At 35.3% G+C, this 21,586-nt stretch overlaps 1 protein-coding gene across 4 annotated transcripts in view; it reads left to right on the top strand.

The window, feature by feature from the left end:
• LOC126756776 (spondin-1-like) overlaps window positions 1-21,586 on the top strand; it is an 80,975-nt gene that overhangs the window by 7,937 nt on the left and 51,452 nt on the right. Inside the window, exon 1 of one of the 4 annotated variants that reach the window (XM_050470147.1) lies at window positions 18,061-19,421. The exons of 2 other annotated variants lie outside the window; for them this stretch is intronic. In XM_050470147.1, coding sequence (XP_050326104.1) covers window positions 19,232-19,421 — 190 coding nt within the window. In that variant the 5' untranslated portion in view covers window positions 18,061-19,231. Of the gene's footprint in view, window positions 1-18,060; window positions 19,422-21,586 lie in introns of those variants that run through there. One more of the 4 variants, XM_050470150.1, reaches the window with a different exon arrangement.

The raw sequence follows: 21,586 nt of genomic DNA, 5'->3' as shown, positions 1-21,586 counted from the left end.
AAACTGTTTGATTTGAAAATAATTCTGTGATTTTTTAATCTTTTTAGCCAGGCTATATAGTTAGAATAATGAAATCAGGGAAGAGCTTTTACCCTTTTTAGGTACCCTTTTTAGGTAAAAGCTCTTCCCTGATTTCATTATTCTAACTATATAGCCTGGTTAAAAAGATTAAAAAATCACAGAATTATTAGCCAATATATTAAAAAAAAAACAAATTAATGATAATTTTACATTTTTTTATGAAAAGAAATTAAATATAATTTCAATGTTTCTATATTGATTTGAATGTAATTGTGTTATTTTTGATATTGTTTTTTGGAAGAAAAAAAAATATTTTTGTACCACTCTATAAGAGTAAAATTTTTGCTATATAATCATGTATATATAAAATACAAAAATAGTTAGAAGAATGAAATTGATGAATAATTTCTTAACTAAACCAACAAAAATCCGAAAGAAACATTGATTTAAATTTATTTTGTTAAATAATTATGTTTGAGATATTTTTAAACATCTTTTGATTTGAAAATAACTAAAAAATACATAAAAAAAATATTTTTGAGATTTTAAAAATTGGTTTTTGATATAAAAATAATTATGTGACTTGTTTTTTTTTATTTTTTAGAAAAAAACTATGTTTTTAAACCATACCATAAAAATAAAACATTCATAGTATTAAATTATATAGTCAAAAAAATTATTATTTTAATATTTTTTGCATTAAAAAAACAATTTTTGCGTTTTTTCATACTTCTTGATTTGAAAATAAATCTGCAACTTTTTATTTTTGATTTTTTTAGAAAAAATAATATTTTTGATTCTTCTTTTGTTAAAATTTTTTGTTTGAGTATTTAAAGTATTATGTTTGATATAAAAATAATTATGTTTGTGTGTATTTTACAAAAATATAAAGTTTAAGCACGAATTATAAAAAAATAATTTTTGAGCTTTTTTCCATATTTCTTGATTTGAACATAGTTCTGTCATTTTGTTTTTTTTTGGAAAACATATTATTTTTGAATATGCATAATAATAATTTAAATATTTTTTTTATTAATAAAATATTTTTGAGATTTAAAAATATGTTTTTTGACATAAAAATAATTATTTGAATTCTGGTATTTTTTGTAAAGAAATATAATTTTTGAACCACCTTGCAAAAGTAAAACTTTTGTAGTACTAAAGTTCTTTAGTACTTCTAGTAAAAATTTTTGTATTAAAAAAAAAAATTTTTGTTTTTTTTATATTTTCTTGATTTGAAAATAATTCATGGTTTTTATCTTTTTTTTTTTTGAAAAAAAATTATTTCTGAATATATACAAAAATAATAATTGAAATCTTTTTTATTAAAAAATATTTTGAGATTTTAGAATAGGGTTTTTGATGTAAAAATAGCTATGCGATTTTTCTTTTATTTTTTTTAGAAAAAATAATTTTATCACCCTCCAAAAGTTAAACTTTCACAATACTTAAATAGATAGTCGAAAAATAATGATTTTAAAATTGTTTATATAAAAAAAATTTAATTTTTATTTAATATTTTTTTTTTATTTAAAATTAACTATTTAACTGAAACTTTCTTAATTCACAATTCTTTTTAAACAAAGTCGTTTATTTATATAGTTCCTAATTTTTTAAAATTTTTTATATTATTTTTATTTGAAAAAATAGATTTGATTTTTTATTTAGAAAAATATTAATTTTTATTAGAAAAAAAATTTTTTTGACCCACCCTGTGGAAGTAAAACATACATAATTTATAAATTTTTCACCTATTACATTTGAAAAACGGTTCTATGTTGAAATCCATCAGTATTTGCGCAATAAAGAAATTTTCCCAATTAACGCTACAAATGTTGAGAAAGCAGAGCAATTTACGCATAGAATTTTACATAAAAAACTATTTTATGACATAGAAACTTATCTCTAAAGAGCTAATGAAATTTCATAAGGAAAAATTTTTATTTATTACTTAAAGCAATAAATAGAATAGATATATTGCATAGAAATTAACGTAGACGCGTTACTCGTATTAACGGTGCCATGGGGCGTATGAGTAACCTTATAAAGCTAAAATATACTACAAACTTATGTTGTGATTTAGTTTAATATCTATATTTATCTCTTCCGATATGCCAAAATTCGGCAAGATGTATTAAATTTTACTTACACACATACAAATATACACATATATATGTACTTGTATACTTATGTAGCCCTTACACTCTTATTTACTCATAATGTATGGACGTGCATGTATGCCCAACTACAGCACAGCGATAAAAATGCAGTTTTATTGCCTTAAAATACAAAAAGCAAAGTGCGCAGACATATAGCTTTGTTTCAATTAAATTTTGTTCATATAAAAACAACAACAATTGTTTCGAAGTGTTGTAAATAAATGTGCTAGGCATATTTACCAACAATCCATAAACACATTATATCTACAAAAGCGTATATTTATGTTATTTTGTATTAAACTGTTATCTGTCACAAATAAAGAATGTGTTGTCAATAATTTAAGCACAATATAAACACATGTACTCATGCTTATTTGGACATTTTATCCCATATATATGTACATATGTACAATTATTCATATTTATGCTGCTCTCTGTTTGCCAGCAATTGCCTGCATTGCAAATATTGCGGCCTCATTAATAACACATTCACATAAATCAGCAAGTGCTTCCTTTATGGGTAATAAAAATGTATTATATGATGTTTGCATGCGTATGTGTGTCAAACCAGAAATTTGCAGATACTAAAGGTATGCAAAAAGCAGTGTAATTTATAACGTACAACGGATACCGAGACCGCGGGATTACTTATAAGATGTTGACTTTTTATTGGATGGTTGATTTTCATATATACTTTTTATTATTTTCTTAGATTTTTCGGTTAAATTATGTTTCTTAATAATATATGTTACTGTACCCTTCACGAGGGGATTTCTTATGGCATAAATGGGTATAAAAATAACTTTATCTCGATTTTGAACGGCCGATTTGTATGGCAGCTATATGTTATAGTGGTCCGATTTGAAAACTATTTTCGGAGATTGTAGCTTTGTCTTGGATATTAAGTCGAGCCGAATTTCGGGAAGATATTGTCTCAACTAAGAAAGTTTTCCGTACAAGGACCTTTTTCTGACCGATCCGTTTGTATAGCAGCTATATGTTATAGTGATCCGATCTGAACTATATATACAGATATTGTAGGGTTGTCTTAGAAAATAATCTGTGCCAAATTTTGTGAAGATATCTTGTCATATAAAAAAATTGTTCATAGAAAAACCTGAGTTTGGCCGGTCAGTTTGTATGGCAGCTATATGCTACAGTAGTCCGATCTGAACTAAACATTTGGATATTGTAGCGTTGTCTTGAAATTTAATTCATGCCAAATTTCATGATGAGATCTTGTCAAATAAAAAAGTTTTTCATAGAAAAACTTGATTTTGATCGGTCAGTTTGTATGGCAGCTATATGTTAAAGTGATCCGATCTGGGCTATATATTCAGAGATTATTGTCTTGCCTTGAATAATAATCTGTGCCAAATTTCGTGAAGATATCTTTTCAAATAAAAAAGTTTTTCGTAGAAAAACTTGATTTTGATCGGTCAGTTTATATGACAGCTATATGCTATAATGAGCCGATATCGGCGATTTTGATAAATAAGCAGGTTCTTGTAGAGAAAATGACGTGTGCAAAATTTCAAATCGAAATTTCAAAAGCGGAGTGTAAAAAGTGCTTAATTTAATATCCCGAAAAAATGTAGTACGTTCCATCGGGATCCCGCTAATAAACAAAATAGCGCTCTATAAACACTTGCGCATATATTTCCACACATTGGCATAAGTATAAAATTTTATTATCATATGATTAAATATTTGCACCGGAATTTATTGTGTGCTCGGCGGCGCACCGCAGCAGCGGGAGCAGAGATTTAATCACAACAACAAATATGCATTTTATGAAAATTGTTTGTTTGCTTGTGTATGTGGCGCTGCTTGTTAGCGCAAATAGCAACAATGTGACGAAATAATTTTGTAGACCTCACTCAAAGTTTACAACGGACCCACCACCAAAGCTTGCAATATAAATTGTAAGAGTCACCTGACATTCTGTGGGAAATTGAATAAATTCTCGTTGCAAGGACACATTTTGTTGCAATGATTTTTTTGCTTTACTCTCATTTGCTTTTTTTTCTTCTTCTGCTACTTTAGCAACCTTTTAATGGCTGTTTGGTTCGTAAAGGCAAAGCAAATTGCCGAAAAAGCGGCTTCTGTTATTTGAGCTTGGCAGCATTATGATGATGATGTTGTTGTTATTTTTATGATGCTGATGAATGATTTATAGACTGACTTTTGTATTATATTGCTTTTGAGATAGTAAAAATATATGAGTGTGTAATTGGATGGGCTTTTATGACGAATGCCAAACGAGTTGGGCTCAAAAAAGGTTGGAAATATGCGAGGACAGACATTTTGAGGGACTTGAACTAAAATCACTGGATGGAGAATTTTGATCAGAAATAAATTTGAATTCATTTTAATAGATCACATAGGAACGGCTCGTTGAAGGTCTGATTTTCCGCTCAATCTTACATTTTCTACCAGGCACTGTGTTGTACAAGTAGTTGCTGACAGACTCACTCAGATGACAGACTTGCTCAGAAAGACGTGTTGCAGCATGATACTTCACAATTACCGATCTCTTATTGAACAGCAAACTCTACTAAACAGCTTATTTGGCACTAACACCATTCTGACCCTCTTATAACATCTGATCAAATTTGAACCGGACTGGAAAAAAAACAAGGATTTTAATACACATCTTTATTGAGAACTTCAAAGTAAGCGCCTGACTAGCTAAATAGATAGTAGGATTGAGGCTTTTCAAAGGCTATAACATCTGATCAAATTTGAACCGGACTGGAAAAAAAACAAGGATTTTATTACACATCTTTATTGAGAACTTCAAAGTAAGCGCCTGGCTAGCTAAATAGATAGTTGGATTGAGGCTTTTTGCGGCAAATATGGACCAAACAGCATAATATTGGTCAATTTCAAAGATATTTTCAGCTATTTCTATAGCTTTTGTGGAAACATAAAAAAATCAGTGCTATATTGGATGGCAGATACTTTTTAGTAAATATGATTGAAGATCTAAATCTTTTCGTAGCCACTTTGCGGAAATCGGAAATTATTTAATACGATCTCAGAGTTTTCAGCTTAGTTGTCGAGAGCTTAGACTCAGAACTTTATCGCTCGGAGTTGAAAGGGTGGTATTCGCTTCATTATCCTCCTGGGTATAACATATTAAGTTTGCCACGAAGTTCATAACATTATACTATATACGTACCATACATATATATAGTAAATTAACAGCGTGATGATCTGAGGCGATATATGCGAGGTTGTTAAAATATAGTTCTGAAATTTTCTACACGTCCTTTTCTCCCCAAGAAGCTACTTATTCCTCGGAACCGCCGATATCGGATCACTATAGCATATAGCTGTCATACAAACTGCCGATCAAAATCTAGTGCTCGTTAAAAAACTTTTTTTATTTATGAAATAATATTCACGAAATTCCGCACAGAGTATTGTTCAAGACAAGGCTATAATCTCTGTATAAATTGTGAGGATCGGACCACTATAGCATATAGCTGCCATATAAATTGACCAATCAATTTCAAGTCCTTGCATGGAAAACTTTTTTATTTGCAAATATATCTTCATGAAATTCGGTATAGATTATTATCCAAGACAACGCTACAATCTCCAAAGAAATCTTTTGGATCGGACAACTATAGCATATAGCTGCCATACAAATTGAGCGGTGCAAATCAAATGTTTGTATGAAAAACTTTTATTTGACAAGTTATCTTCACAAAATTTGGCACGTCTTATAACCCAAAAAAATGCTATAATTTCCGAAGAAATCGTTAAGGTGGGACAACTATAGCATATAGCTGTCATACAAACTAACTGACCAAAATGAAAAAAAAAATAACTTTTTTAACCTTTTTGTGCTAGAAAGAATATACCTGTGAAGACATTTTACCAAAATCTGACAGTTCTACTAAAAACGTTCTCTATTTAAGCCTGATTTCTGTCAATATGACACCTCAATCAGTATGACACTGCAACTATTGAGTATGACATGGCGTATGCGTAACCTACTTCGATATAAATTTCATATGGAAGCTGAAATTTAATGAATTTAAAAGCTATTTTTGCTACCAGTTAGGTTTCAAACTACAAAAAAATACTAATTTTATAATTGCCAACCGATGATGCAAAATAAGTACGTAAAATTTATACTAACTAAAGATAAAGAACTTCTTTCTATAAATAATGAATGAAAATAAACAAGCCAAGATACAAAATCAAACAACAAATTTACATTAGTGAAACACTCAATTAACATTTCGCCGGCAAAGCATTCCAATTTAAGTGGCAAATGTTTATGCATGACAACCCTGCCCTTGCCGCTCTCCGAACAGCGCGGCGCCTAAGCAAACAGATAGCAATTGAAATGAGCGGCATACTTTCAGGCGTTTGTACCAGGCAGCATATGTGAATGTGCACATCTGCACTGAAACGCTAATTTCCATGCAAATGTGTCAGTGTGCGTGTGTTTGTGTTGATTTTTATTTACTTACGTTAAATCGATGTCCTTGTCTTCTGCAGGCGACCTTAAAAACTAAAGGTAAACAAACGAATACACGAACTGGCGGCGTAACTTAGCAAGTGCATGAAACTTTCCACGTGTGTGGGTGTGTGTGTTTGCGTGAGTTCACTATGAGTATTGACGCTGCTGAAACAAGAAGATAATAAAAAGCATATGACGATAGTAACGGTAAATAAATGCAGTCGACGACTTTTAGTTGTCATTAAAGTAAAACAAATGAGAAAGTGGCAATTAAAATGAAGTTCAAATAGTAAACAAATAACAATAAATTGATTAGCTTATTTATGATTATATTTTTAGAAGCAGTATGAGACTAAAATCCCTCGCCTTTCCTCAACCAATCCACTCAGCATATGATCTCGTATTTGACGGTCATTTCGGAATGGGCAGAAAGTGGGATTTTTGAGTAGAAATTCCTTTAGATCGACTTTCAAAAATCATCATCAGCTTAGTTCTTTCTTTGTTTCTTGGCTTCACACAGCTATAGTGGTCCGATCAGAACAATTTAAAAAAATTTTAAAGAAAACAAAATGAGTTGGATATCAATGAAATTCTTTATTCCTGTGAAAGTACTTTCGATACGATTATGTATGGAACTCGAGTTTTTTTTTATGGCCTTCAGGGGCACGCTTGTAGTAGTCCAGACGCTGAACCCAATTCTCAACGGTTTTCAAGCACAAATCGGTCGATACTGCTGTAACTTTTCGTTCGATATTCGTACGACATTCATCAATCATGGCTGACTTGTTGGCATAGATCATAGACTTGACGAAGCGCCACAGGAAATAGTATAACGGCTTCAAATCGCACGACCTAGACGGCAAATTAACCATTTCATGAGATAACACGTTCACCAAACCTGGTTTTCAATTTATCGATTGTGTCGTTCGCTGATGGCCCTACATCCTGTTGAAACCACATATTGTACTAGTCCATATCATCCAATTTGGGCCAAAGTATTCGGCATTGAATGGTAGCGATTCCCATTCACAATTACATGCCGGCCTTGATTACCATGGAAGAAACGGAAGAAGTACGGCCCAGTGACGTCGTATGCCCATAAACTGCACTAAACCGTAATTTCTTCGGGGTAATGCGGACTCGTGAAGTGCATGCCTGACCAATAAGGCATATTTTGCTTATTGACGAAGCCATTCAGTCAGATATGAGCGTCGTCGCTGAAGTTGATTTTTCTGTGAAAATGATCCGGCATTTTCAAGTTGCTGCTCAGCCCAATTCACGAACATACGACGATTCTGGTGCTCAAGCGGCTTCAGCTTCTTGCGTCAATTTGATCTTGTAAGGATGTAAGCCAAGATCTTTTCGCGAAATTCGCTGCAAAAACGTCACAGAGATGCCCAATGCTTGAGAACGACGTGCGAGAGACTGATTTGGATCCTCCTCAATTTATGCGCTAGCGGCGGCAATATTCTCGACACTACGGGCACTTCCTTGTCTCATTGGCACGAGAATATTTTGTACTGCAACTGCAGATTCAAATTTTTCTACTAGATGCTCAATTGTTTATCTGACAGGACGATTATGATGACCATAAATTGGACGTAGCGCTCTTAAAGTTGAGGTCACTGACTCCGAATTTCGGTAGTAAATTTTAATAATTTCGCCTCCATCGAAAACGTCGTTTGCTGTCACCATCGTACTCGCCGTTGCCAATGCGCAAAGGACCATAAATCTTACGCAGAACTTTTCTTCCGAAAACTCGAAGCGCCTACTCATCAGATGTTGTCCACGTCCATGCCTTTGCACCCTATAACAGGACGGAGATGATAAGTGACTTGTAGAGTTTGGTCTTTGTTCGTCGAGAGAGGACTTTACTTCTCAATTGTCTACTCAGTCCGAAGGAGCACCTGTTGGAAAGAATTATTTTCCTTTGGATTTCGAAGCTGACGTTGTTGTAGGTGTTAATGCTGGTTTCAAGAGAGATTAAATTATTTACGACTTCGAAGTCAACAGTGACGTAAGAGCCATCGTTCACTACCGGACTTATGGGCTTCGCTTCTCTACCCAGTCTGGACAAAGCAAAACTAAAGGCGTGGTTCGTGAGGCCACTCTTATGGAAGATGGTACCTTCTTTGTTTAGTTCTGCAGCTCAAATCATTTTCTCCAAGGGCAGATTGAAAAAGTCGAACCATAAGGAGTCGCCTGGTCTGAAATCTCGTTTGGTATCGAACGGCTCGGAGAGGTCCTTCCCGATCCTGACTGAGCTTTTTGTGTTACTCAACATCAGTTTACACAGCCGTATTAGTTTTGCGGGGATACCAAATTCATATATCGAGCCCTAGAGGCAGCTCCTTTTCGTGCTGTCAAAAGCAGCTTTGAAATCGACGAAGAGTTGGTGTGTGTCGATCCTATTTTCACGTGTCTTTTCCAAGACTTGGCGCATGGTGAATATCTGGTCTGGTTGTTGATCTTCCAGGTCTAAAGCCACACTGATAAGGTCCAATTAGTTTGCTGACGGTGGGCTTTATTTTTTCACACAGTATGGTCGATAGAACCTTATATGAGATGTTGAGGAGGCTTACCTCACGGTAGTTCGCACAGATTGTGGTGTATCCCTTTTTGTGGATTGGGTAGAGCAAACATAAATTCCAATCGTCCGGCAAGCTTTCGTCCGACCAAATTCCGCAAAGATGCTGATGAAGAAGTTCTTATCAGTATTACGCCGCCGGGTTTGAATAGCTCGGCCAGCAATCCATCGGCCCCCGCTGCTTTGTTGTTCTTGAGAAGGGTAATTGCTATTTGAAACGTACCGATCCATCGTCATCGAGTTGACCATCTCCTGGTGCTGGTCACTTGATTACCTCTGGGGGTTCTCGAAGAGTATGGTCCAGTCTTGAAACCGATTTCAATAATATCTTCGGAGATTGTGGCCCTACCTTAGATAATAATCCATGACAATTTTGGTGATGATAACATATCAAATACAAAGGGACAGTTTATATGGCAATAATATATTTAAAAAATGTTCAGATATTATAATGTTTCTTTAGGTAATATTCTACATCAAATTTTGTAAAGATATCCCGTTAAATAAAAATATGTTTCCATTCAATGCCTTGACTTTGATCGAACAGTTTGTATGGCAGCTTTATGCCTATAATAGCTCAATATCGGCGATTCCGACAAATAATCAATTTCTTGGGGAAAAGGATGTGTTGAGAATTTCAGATCGATATCTCAAAAAATGAGGAACTAGTGCGCTTATATATAGACGCACGTACAGACGGACCTTTCTAAATCCATTCAGCTCAACACGCTGATGATTTACATATCTACTTTAAAGAGTCTCCATCGCTTTCTTTTGGTTTCTACCAACTTCGTGACAAACTTTCGCCATAGTGAAGCGACTTTCAATAGACGTACATGACGTATGAGTAACGTTTCACTCAAATTTATGTAGTGAGTTATTATACTTTGAGCATTGCTACAAACATTTGGTTTGCCTCATACAAAAAACACTCACTTACTTAAAAAGCAACAACAAAAAAAATCAAGTAAAAAAAACGAAAAATATAAAATAAAAAGTCTCTGTCTCTCTTTCGCCTCTCCGATCAGCTTCGTTAATACAGCTACAGCGTCTCGCATTTGTCCACACTCAAAAGCAGCCACGATCAGCTGTGACAGTTGCATGCCAAGTGCCTTGCGCGCCACTTCGCAGAATTTAGCCAGATTTTCGAATGATCTTTCGTTTACAAGCCATCGCTCGTTTGGGCATTTCATACGAACGACCAGCCGTAGCGGACACAAGTGTACAGGCAGACGTGTATTTATAAAATAGAATTTCAAGGCGCACGCACGCGAGTGTCAATGGCAGACCTTTGACAAAGTCGGTGACGCGCGACATTTTCACTCGTTCCTCGTGCGTATACACACATACATATATACATACGCGGTTGGTGTGTGCTGTGCGCTGTGCGCTGGGCACAATTGTTTTAATGATTCTTCGCTTGATTTAGTTACTGTGTATGCTGCGGAAGTGTTGTGAAAAAATTTAGCGAAACTAGTGAATTCAGTGTGTGTTGTGTATGCATGAGTGCAGAATTTCAAGTGACGTTTGGCAAATTTATGTGACTTTTGGGAAAACAAGTTATAAATCTGCATAAATGTGTTTGCAAGTGTTAAAAATAGCGTTTAATTGCTTAATACGGAAATAAAATTCATTAACAGCAACAACTATACAAGCAGATAATTGCATAAATGTCGACGATTCTTCGCGTGTGGCATAGTAATAAACGAGAAACGGCGAAAAAAACACTAAGTTGCAACAACAAATCCCATTAGTTTAGCACTGTAGTTGAGATTTGACTATTGACTGCTCTTATCCAACGCCTTCCACATCCGTCCGCCTGTTTGATATTGAACGAAATTTGATTTATGTATAACTATCTCTCTGTATGTATATGATCTGTGTTTGTTAAGTCATTAAAAAAAAAACAAAAACAACAACAGAAAACAACAACAAAAATAGCATCAATAATTTGCATGAGATATATTTAGACACAATAATATACAAATTAACAAGCAATCAAAATATTAAGATTTTCAAATTCATTTAGATATGTACTTATGTGCTGAATGTGTATGTAATAAAAAATTGTGAGTTCTATACAAAGGAAAATTTATAAAAAATAATTATTAAATTATGTCTTTAAACCAAAATAAAATTAAATAAATAATTTTAGATTAAATATATTCACAGATAGCAGAGTTTCCTTTGGCAATAATCCATGCCAAATTTCGTGAAGATATCTCGCCGAATGAAAGAGTTCCCCACACAAGCACTTTATTCGGATCATTCAGGTTGTATGGCAGCTATATGCTATAGTAGTCCAATCTGAATGATATGTTCGGAAATTGTAGCCTTGCCTTGAATAATAATTTGTGTTGAATGTAGTGAAGATATATTGTCAAATAAAAAAGTTTTCATTAGAAGAATTTTATTTTTATCGGTCGGTTTATATGAAAACTATATGCAATAGTAATCCGATTCGAACAATATATTTACATATAGCAGAGTTTTCTTTGACAATAATTCACGCCAAATTTCGTAGAGATATCTCGCTAAATGAAAGAGTTTCCCATGCAAGCACTTGATTCGAGTCGTTCAGTTTGTATGGCAGCTATATGCTATAGTGAGTCGATCACAACCAATTCTTCACAGATTGTATCACTGTCTTAGGCTATAATCCATGCCAAATTTCGTGAAGATATCTCGTCGAATGAAAGAGTTCCCCATACAAGCGCTTGATACGAATCATTAAGTTTGTATGGCAGCTATATGCTATAGTGAGCCGATCACAACCAATTCTTCACAGATTGTATCACTGTCTTAGGCTATAATCCATGACAAATTTCGTTAAGATATCTCGCTAAATGAAAGAGTTTCCCATACAAGCGCTTGATACGAATCATTCAGTTTGTATGGCAGCTATATGCTATAGTCGTCCGATATCGGCGATTCCGAAAACTGAGAAGCTTCTTGTGGAGAAAAGAATGTGTGCAAAATTCCAGATGGATATCTCAAAAACTGAAACGCTAATTTGCATATATACAGACAAACGAACATGGCTAAATCGATTCTGCTCATCACGCTGATCATTTAGGTATATACATATATATCTTCTGGTATTAGACTTTTTTTCTATTCAGAGAATTTTTATTTTGGTCGTAAGGAGGGTTCAAAATGCCTTCGAACCATATAGAGGTTGAGTGGTGTTCACACTAAAACATCACCCTCTTTTATCATCCATTTTTTTCTTCCCTCGGAATCTCTTTCGCATTACTTCAGGGCAAGGTTTCCAAGATGTACCAATATGAATCGATTTCGTGTCGGTTTCTATTCTACCTGGACGTGTAGAATACTTACGATTTTGGAGTCAGCATCAGGTTCGTCTTCTATTGACTCGAATTTTTCGGGGGCAGGAGAGTATGTGTCCATATCTCTTTTTTACTGCGTGGTACGAGGTAATTTACGGCCAGTTTTCGTCTTTGGTTCACATTTTTAACTCTTACTCTGATATATTATATATAGAGTTCCCCTAGCTTGTTTTTTTCGAGCTTCTTTCCGTCAGTCGGCAGTTAAAACGGTTTGCGTTGCCTAATAGTTCGTCTCCTTACGTATAAGCTGGAGCCTTTGTCCGTGACCATAAATCTTCCGCAGAAACTTTCTCTGGAAAAAAAGTTATTCTGCATTGGATATTGAGGCTGACATTGTTGTTGGTGTTAATTCTGGTTCTAAGATAGTCGAAATTATCTACGACTTCGAAATTATGACTCTCAACAGCGAGGTGGTAGCCAAGTCACGAGTGTGACGACTGTTTGTTTGATGACAGGAGATATTTTGTCTTGCCCTCGTTCACAACCAGACCCATTTGCTTTCCTTCCTTATCCAGTATAGAGAAAGCAGAACTAACGGCGCGGTTGTTGAGGCAAATGACAATAACAATATCATCGGCTGCGCCAGCAGCTGTACCTTCTATATTCAGCTCAGCAGATTGAAGATGTCGCACGATAGGGAGGCGACTTGTCTGAAACCTTGTTTGGTCCCGAACTGCTTGGAGAGGTCCTTCCCGATCCTGACCGAGCTTTTGGTGTAAGCAGACGTTGAGCAAGCTTGCACAGCCGTATTAATTTTTCGGGGGTACCAAATTCAAACACAGTGGCATAGAGCCAGTTCCTTTTGTCAAAAGCAGCTTTGAAATCGACGAAGAGGTGATATGTGTCGATCGTCTTTTTTCAGTTTTTTTACAAGATTTAGCGCATGATGAATATATGTGGTCAGTTGTTGAATTTCCTGTGTTTCCTTATAAGCGATGTTGAGGAGGCTAACTATCAACTATTTCTCACTCTATCTTGAAAATGTTTTAATCGATTGGCTCGGAATTTTGCTGAATTAGCATATGTTCATAAATATAGTCAATTTGTTTCAGAGATCCCGCTATATCTAGCTTTTTTGTAAAAAAAAAGTAAACTAAATAGCTCATAGACTAGAATATGCCACAAAAGCGTAATTTTTTTTTTTTTAAATAATTAATTGTTTTTTCAACTTACTTCTTCAAATTATAAAATACACCTTCTTTGTATTAAAAATGTATTTTATATATTATTTTAATACAAACAAAGTATATACACTAATTTGCTTTTGCAACGTTCCAACGCGTTGGCATTTCTATTTTGGTCGCAATGCGATTTTCAAGTGCCATTTTCATTTTTATACAATTTTTCATACGCATTTGTAGTATATACATATGTATGTATCAGAGTATATATATATTTAAATCGGTTTTATTTTGTACATATATATTTGTATTGTATGTTATTTGTTTTTGTTTTCAATTTGTTTTTCTTGACGCTTTTGCTTCATTTGTTATTGTTAGTGGAATATTTTTCGAAAGTAAGAAATTGGAACTCAAACACCTCAATGTTTTGACTGCATTTAAAAGTTCGCTAAGTTGTTAAAATTTTAATTAGCAGACTATATATAGATTACTGACGTATTTGGTACCACAAATTCGTGCGTATAAAAACTACAGTGCAAATATACATACATATGTGTATGTATGGCGTCTAGCGACAAGAACGACGTGATGTTAAAGTGAAATAGAGGCTCACAGTTGGTCAAAATTAGTTATGTTTTTTGTTTTTTTTTTTGTTATCCAGAATATTTCAATGCTTTGGACAAACTGTCGTAAGCCAAAGGTCTACCATGCTCCGCATATGCAATTCCTCCAGGTTACGCAAATTTTCATTGATTCGGTGCAGCATTTCGGCTATAGTGCGTTGAATGTTATCTTCAAGCACCTCGAACGTTGCTGGTTGATTAGCGTAGATCTTTGATGTACTATAATATGCCTCTAGAGAAAATAATCTAGAAGCGTTAAATCGCAGGATCTTGGCGGCCATTTGACTGGTCCATTTCTCGGAATTAACGAGTCGTCCAACTTTGCAAGCAATGTGTCCATGTTTAGATGTGAAAGATGAGCCGGCGCATCATCTTGTTGGAAGTAGTGTTCATCCGCGTAGACTTCTTAAAATTCTGTGGAAAAAGTCAGTCAGCATTTAGTTATAACGTCTTCCCTCTTCTACTCTCGGTGTCTATCTCATATCGCACGTGTTGTGGAGGAGTTGTCTTTTTGCCTTTTCCGAAAACCAATGGTTTCGTTTGCAGCTGTACGTAAGGAGCTTGAAATGCCGTCCAACAGTTCCCTTCTACCGAGTTGCTGATGAGTGCTGTTAGAGAGCAAGAGCGCAAGTCGAGTAGAAAATCGTTCGGAAATCAAAATGGGTATTTTTTGGCAACCCAAAAGTTACTTGGTCTAAGACCGGAAGTCGTGAGCTGGCTACTCCCAAGGGTATGATGCTCAGAAAACTTTATACTTAGTTTTAAGGTTGGGATTTTATTACTAACTGCGATATTGTACCACAAAAAGAGAGTTTTTTATGTTTTAAGCCGACTTTGTATGACTTCCTTGAAATAAGTATCAACAGCTTTTCATGCCAGAAATATGCTCTGTGTTATTGTGTGTCTATCGATAGGCGCTAAATTAGATTTTCATGGTCAAAAAAGCCTCAAAAACATTGCGTGAATAAAGAAAAATTCAATAAACTGCAACCACGAAATATTTTATGGTTTCAATCCTTTAAGCTCAAGTGCATAAATCAAAATTGTGACACGCTTCTTTTTCCGTTGTCAGCGTCTTTCATAAATTTTTTTATGCGCCACAAAACCGCAAAACCCAATTTCAATACTACAAAAGCCTTGATCTGCATAAATCATGGTATTCTTTGTTTACTTGTTGATAAGCACCAACAACTGATTGAAATACACACCACCACCGGCCTTTTTTGGTCTGAAACTGTTTGCGCTCGTCAATGCATATATGTGTATGCACTTGGGTACAAACCCTGTAGGAATTATTTTGCACTGAGAAGGTAAAAGGTTTAGGAAAAGTTGGTAGTAAATTATACTATTATATATTGAATCAACTATCATACTATATTGTTGAGTTGAAGTAGCTAATTTTGAATCACTCGAAAGTTCGAAAGCTACTAACTTTCTCCGGACAGTATGAAATTTGCTAGAAGCTTGGTTGAGGTAATGATTTACCGATTTAAAGCCGGGTTTAAGCGATTTTTGAGTGCGTTTCATAATTTTTTGGTTAATAATTCTTAATGCTTCATAAACAAGTCGCCCAATATATGAATTTTTCGTTTATCTTGGAACCAGCATTAACATCAACAACAAGGTCAGTCTCGAGGTGCTACTACGAACTGAGTAGACAATTACCCTTAGAGAGCAGAAGGCCAAGTCGAGTAGAAAATCGTTAGTATTTTTGTTGTGATTTTAGATTCTCGACGTCTAACCTTCCTAGTGTTTATTGATGCCCGTTTTTTGCCGCACAGTGGCGGGTGCGTATTTTGGCTGCAACAAGATAGCGGTCCGAGTTGATATTAGGACCTTGTAGCGTACGCACGTCTAAAACACTGGAGACGTGTCTTCCGTCTATCACAATATGATCGGTCTGGTTGGTAGCTTTTCGATCCCTAGATAGTCAAGTAGATTGCTGAATTTTCCTATGCTGGAATGTAGTACTTCAGATAACCAAATTTCGAGCCAAGGCGTAGTCGATCAGCCTCAACTCATTTGGGGATGTTTCATTTTGGAGGCTGAATTTACCGACTGTTGTACCCAAGATACCTTCTTTGCTCACCCTAAAGTCGTTAAAGTCGTACAATTTTGACCTCGTGGCGAGAGCAGCTCTCATAGGTGCGCTCCATAGAAGGCATGCATGCGGATTGTGACTAGACGTTCATCCACTGGAGGGAGTGATAGTACTCGGCGACGGAGTCTCTTTCCCACCATAAAGCCCACACCGAATTTGCGCTCTTGTATATAGCCACTATAGTAAATGCCAAATAGACCTCGCCTCAGTTCTTGTCCTGTCCATCGTACTTATTGGACGGCGGTGATGTCAGCGTTTACTTTTACGAGGACGTCAACCTGCTGGGCAGCGGCACCATCTCAATTAATTGATCACACATTCCAGGTCATGCCCTTAAACCGTAATCCTTAATGCATTTGACATGGTCGTCATCAAAAGGGGCGTCGTTATTCGAGGCTGTTGTTTCCTTTTTATTAGGGGCGTTTTTTACGCGGCGGGTAGCCTTCTCACTTTAGCTCGCCTTCAAACGTATGTTCTTTGGCTACCCGGAGGATACTTGTTCTAAGACTGGAAGACGCGAGCTACTTGAGCCATATGCAAAATAATAATTTCTGGTCACTCCCGAGTGTATGGCAATCAGAGAACTTTCCTCACTTGCGTGAACTTATACACATGACTCCATCCTCCGAACATCGAAGTCGTAGATGATTTCGTCTATCTTAGAACCAGTATTAACAGCAACAACAATGTCAGAATCTCCAATTGGCACCAAAAAGCGAAAAGAAAGAACGACAGGCGCGGTGTCTACGCCAATAAAGAAGAAGAAGAGATGAAGTCTTTGCTCTAAGTCAGTCCTGAACCCGTGCAAAAAACATATACTTAAGTCGGATGATAATTGGATCAATACCGAAATATATTTCGAAGACTTTTTTAGTGATTGTCAAAAATTGCTTGCTCCTACCCTAGCTATTTTTGTAGCTATAATAATACCGAATACTCCATAAATAGTTAACTCACTCTGTTTAAAGTGGTTTTTTGTTTGCTGAAACGAAAAAAATTTATTGCGATGCATTTTTCCTACAGGGTGTTTATGTGAATAGACACTTGTGGGCGTTTGCTAGACTTTCACACCGCTTTCCGGGCGGTGAACCAACATTTACATGTTGCTAGTAATTAAAATGGATTGCGTTACGTTACTAAAAACATAACATTAGATATAAATCTCGAGTGGCAACACTAGTCTCATGAAAAAACCATGTTAAAATTGAGTATAGGTAGGAATTGAAGTAGCTGGGGAGAAACAAAAAACCAATTAGAAACAAATAACAGTGTATAATTGCGGGGTGAACAGACGCAAGCAGTAATTTATCGCAAATATACACGCGTGCTAAGATTGCGTGACTGCAGGCGCACCGCCGACGCCGCTCAAATGTGCCAATTTGTTATTTCCTCTCTAACATTACCGTTAAAGCGGAAATTTGCTATATCCGCCGCGGGCTAAATATTGATTGTAATTGAGTGTGAGTATGAGAGCAAGTGAGTAGAGGTGAGTTTGAGTGAGTGAGAGTGAGTATGTGGGTGAGTCGGAGTGGGAGTGAGGGAGTGTGATTATGAGTGGGAGTGAGGGAGAATGATTCTGAGTGGAAGTGAGAGAGTGTGATACTGAGTGTTAGTTGGGGAGAGTGTTTCTGAGTGGCAGTGAGTGAATGGAAAGTGAGCGGATGGGCTACTAAATGAATGCATAAAAGTACGGCTGAGTAAAAGCGCCGTGAGAGTGAGTTTACGAGTGGCAAGTGGGAGTGAAAATCAAGTAGTGCTGGGAGCGCTGCTATTTTATCGTAAATTTGTGTGGTTTGAGCGTGCGTTTGCCGCGCTTGTGATTAATGGTGCCTAGTGCGCCCACTTGCCGGTCTTTTGTGTGTACTTTTACTACGCTGTTGTTGTTGTATATAGTCTGTCAGACAGTTCACGGTTCACAATATGCGCGCTTTGGTTTTTTATTTACTTTTCCCAAGCGTGCACGTAAAGTTTTGCGCCATGCATCAAGCTGCTTTTGGTCCCCGTGCCGCCCTCTCGTTCCCTGTCCGCAACTTGTCCACTTTTACTCTTCGCCACGTGCATATTTGCTGGCAACAGTTAGCGCGCAGAGTTGCTGCAATGCGAATTTGACGCTGTGGGCAATTTTCGGTCGCCGCCATTGTTGTTGGGACTATAGAAAATGAGCAGCATTTGTGTGAAATTTAATTGGCTGCTATTATTTGAGGATTTTGTCGGCTTAATTTGGTAGAATTTTGCGTTAAACGGAATTTGACTGATTAGGGTTGCCATATTCATTTAAAAAATACAATGAAATGTAATTTTAAGTAAATTAACAATAAAAGTAATGATATACAGTCAACATATTTGCATTTATCGTTAACTTTTGTTATAATTCAACAATAACAACAACAAACACACCCAAAAGCTGCAGTGTTTACAAAACTGACAAATTGTCCGTGAACGGCAACAACAGCTAAACATAAAAACAACAACAATTACAACAACTATATTATTGCCGTAAATAAACAACAACAGCAACAGTACGCACCGAAAATATTAAGTATACAAACTTAGGTTGCTCATACGCCACGTCACACATAGGCAATTACAGCCACAGTGCATTTACAAAAACACCAACAAACACATATAATACTTGGTATATTAAAAACAAAAAAACAACAACAAAAATACAAAAACAAAAACAAAAAGTACAACAACAAAAAATACAAAAACATCAATACAAAAATACAAAAACAAAAAGTACAACAACAAAAAAATACAAAAATACAAGAACAACAAAAGCACTCAAAATGAATTTAATGTTTCGCAAGCATTTTCGCGAAGGTGGAGGTGGTAAGTCCGGTGGCGGCGGCAGTAAGCTGCAACCGAAGGCTAATCGCACGAAACGCTCACGCGACATGGGCGCACAACAGGAGGAGATCCATTATCGGACGCATTTATTCTTTGCACCCAGTCGCCCTGGCATGGATGTGGGGGAAGGTAGGCGTATGCATAAATGTTGTTGTTAGCTGCACCATTCTGCAATAAGTCGCTTGTTTTCAAATTACAACAAAAATAAACACTAAATAATTGAAAATCAAAAACCAAGTATAGAAACACAAAATTCATAAAAATCGTTAAATATCAAAAAAAAAAAAAAATTTTAACAATTTTCCAAAATTTCGAATTTTTCCAAATTAATGATTCGGCAAACGTGTCAACACCTTTTGATCAAAACAATGTTTTCCAATCGTTCACACGGCACAATTAACTCGACTCACACACTGACGCACCCGTAGTGGTTTGGGTTCGCGCGCGCGTCGCTAAATTGCACCGTTTTCATAATATTTTATTTTTCGTTTTTTTTTTATTTTCCATCCTCTATGTGTGTCAAGCATTCTCATTTAATGCTCAAAAAATTAACATTTTGCATATAAACGCATAGTAGCTATACTAATCCGTAAGTCTTTTATAAAAATGGTTTTTATTAGTTATAAATTAGGGTAAGCCGAAAGCTAACCGAATATAGATTTTAGGTTGAAATGAAGAAAACAAATCGTCCTGATCATTATCACTCGATGCTAAGGCCTATCAACTCGGTGGTATATCTCAAAATTAGTTTTCTGTCACTATAAGAAAAGCATTTCCTTCTATCCGTGGTACCAGCATCATGTCTGAGGTCTCCAGACGAAGCTTTAGCCAGTTGAACTTCTATAGGAAGAATAGAAGAAACAATCATAGATAGCGACAGTATCAGTTTACATCTCTAAAATAAGAAACGAAATAAAATCGAGTTATATTAAATGTGCGAACCTCCGAGAGCCTGAGTGGTATTGAAAATATAAAAAAATGTTCCTGTCTTCAGCCATAAATGAAAGTCCCTGCAATATGATCAGTAATTCCCAGAGAAAAAGGGGTAGTGAGTTAGAATTGATTACCATAACCTTAAATAATTTATGACTTTAATAAATCTATATTCCTTTAATCGGACCTTAGAATAACGTCATAATAGTACGTTTACCTTTAATTTAAAGACGCTGGAGCACCTCCTTTGGTTTTGCCCAGCACCATCTAGAACTCGACTCAAATATCTAGGAGATTTGGAGTTCAAAGGACTGGACAAAGTTTCAAACGTAGATATCAAGTCGCTTTTAAACTTCGCAAAAAACGTTGACGTCCTTGACGAACTTTTCACCTCAAATTAAACTGAACCTCCACCTGGCATTATGAAGGACCAGTTGGTCTGTGTATAGCGCGATAGTCAGCCAGTATAACCAAATCTAATAGTTCATTTGATAGCCTAAGGTAATCCGACTGAGGAGGAAAATTGTTGAGGTTAAACTTCGATCCAATAATCAGAAAGAAAACTAAAATAAAATGTAAACTTTTGAGGAATCTGTGCCTTACTTTCCCACATTCAACCAAAAAGTGTTCGGTTCACAATAGACTTTTCTTCTTACCTACTCATTTTGATCAGGAACACATTGAAAGAGTAGAGAAAACTGATTATGAAAAAATTTTGTCAAGTTTTTCAAGCTTAGAAAGTAGTGCTGGACAGAGAGTTATATGCCTCTTAAGAGTTCGAAAATATGTAATATATTAAATTATAGCTCGACATAATTTTCTCTTCATTTAAACTCCTTTTCAGGTAAATTTTATTGTATAAACCATTTCAATTTTTTTTAAATCATTTCATAAGACCATTCAAAGTCTGATTTCAAGTCAACTGTCGGAATATATATGAGAAGGAAAATTTATACTTGAGTTAATTACCATTTTAATTTATTAAAATCATTTCATAAGACCATGAAGGTCTGAATAGGCACTTTGAAAGCCTTTTAATATTTATTGTATGAATATTTATGAGGAAAATTTATAATTGAGTTAATTAAGCTAATTGACTCAATTAAGTAAATTTATTTAATTATATAAACACTGATTTAAAGCAAAAACCTACACTTAATTCAGTCATTAAACTTAATTGAGTCAATTAGCTTCACTGAGTTGATGAATTTGAATGTAAGGTCAATGAATTAATGTAAGGTCACTGAAATAAGATTCAGTGATTCGACTAAGCTAATTGATTCAAGGCATAATGCCTGAATTAAGTTACTGAACCAATTATGCACGGTTCTTTGTAATTAATTTAAAAAGACAAATTTCTT

The sequence above is a fragment of the Bactrocera neohumeralis genome, chromosome 4, assembly GCF_024586455.1.
Source record: "Bactrocera neohumeralis isolate Rockhampton chromosome 4, APGP_CSIRO_Bneo_wtdbg2-racon-allhic-juicebox.fasta_v2, whole genome shotgun sequence".
NCBI classification, from domain to species: Eukaryota; Metazoa; Arthropoda; class Insecta; order Diptera; family Tephritidae; genus Bactrocera; species Bactrocera neohumeralis.
This window is presented reverse-complemented; position numbering and strand designations above follow the sequence as displayed.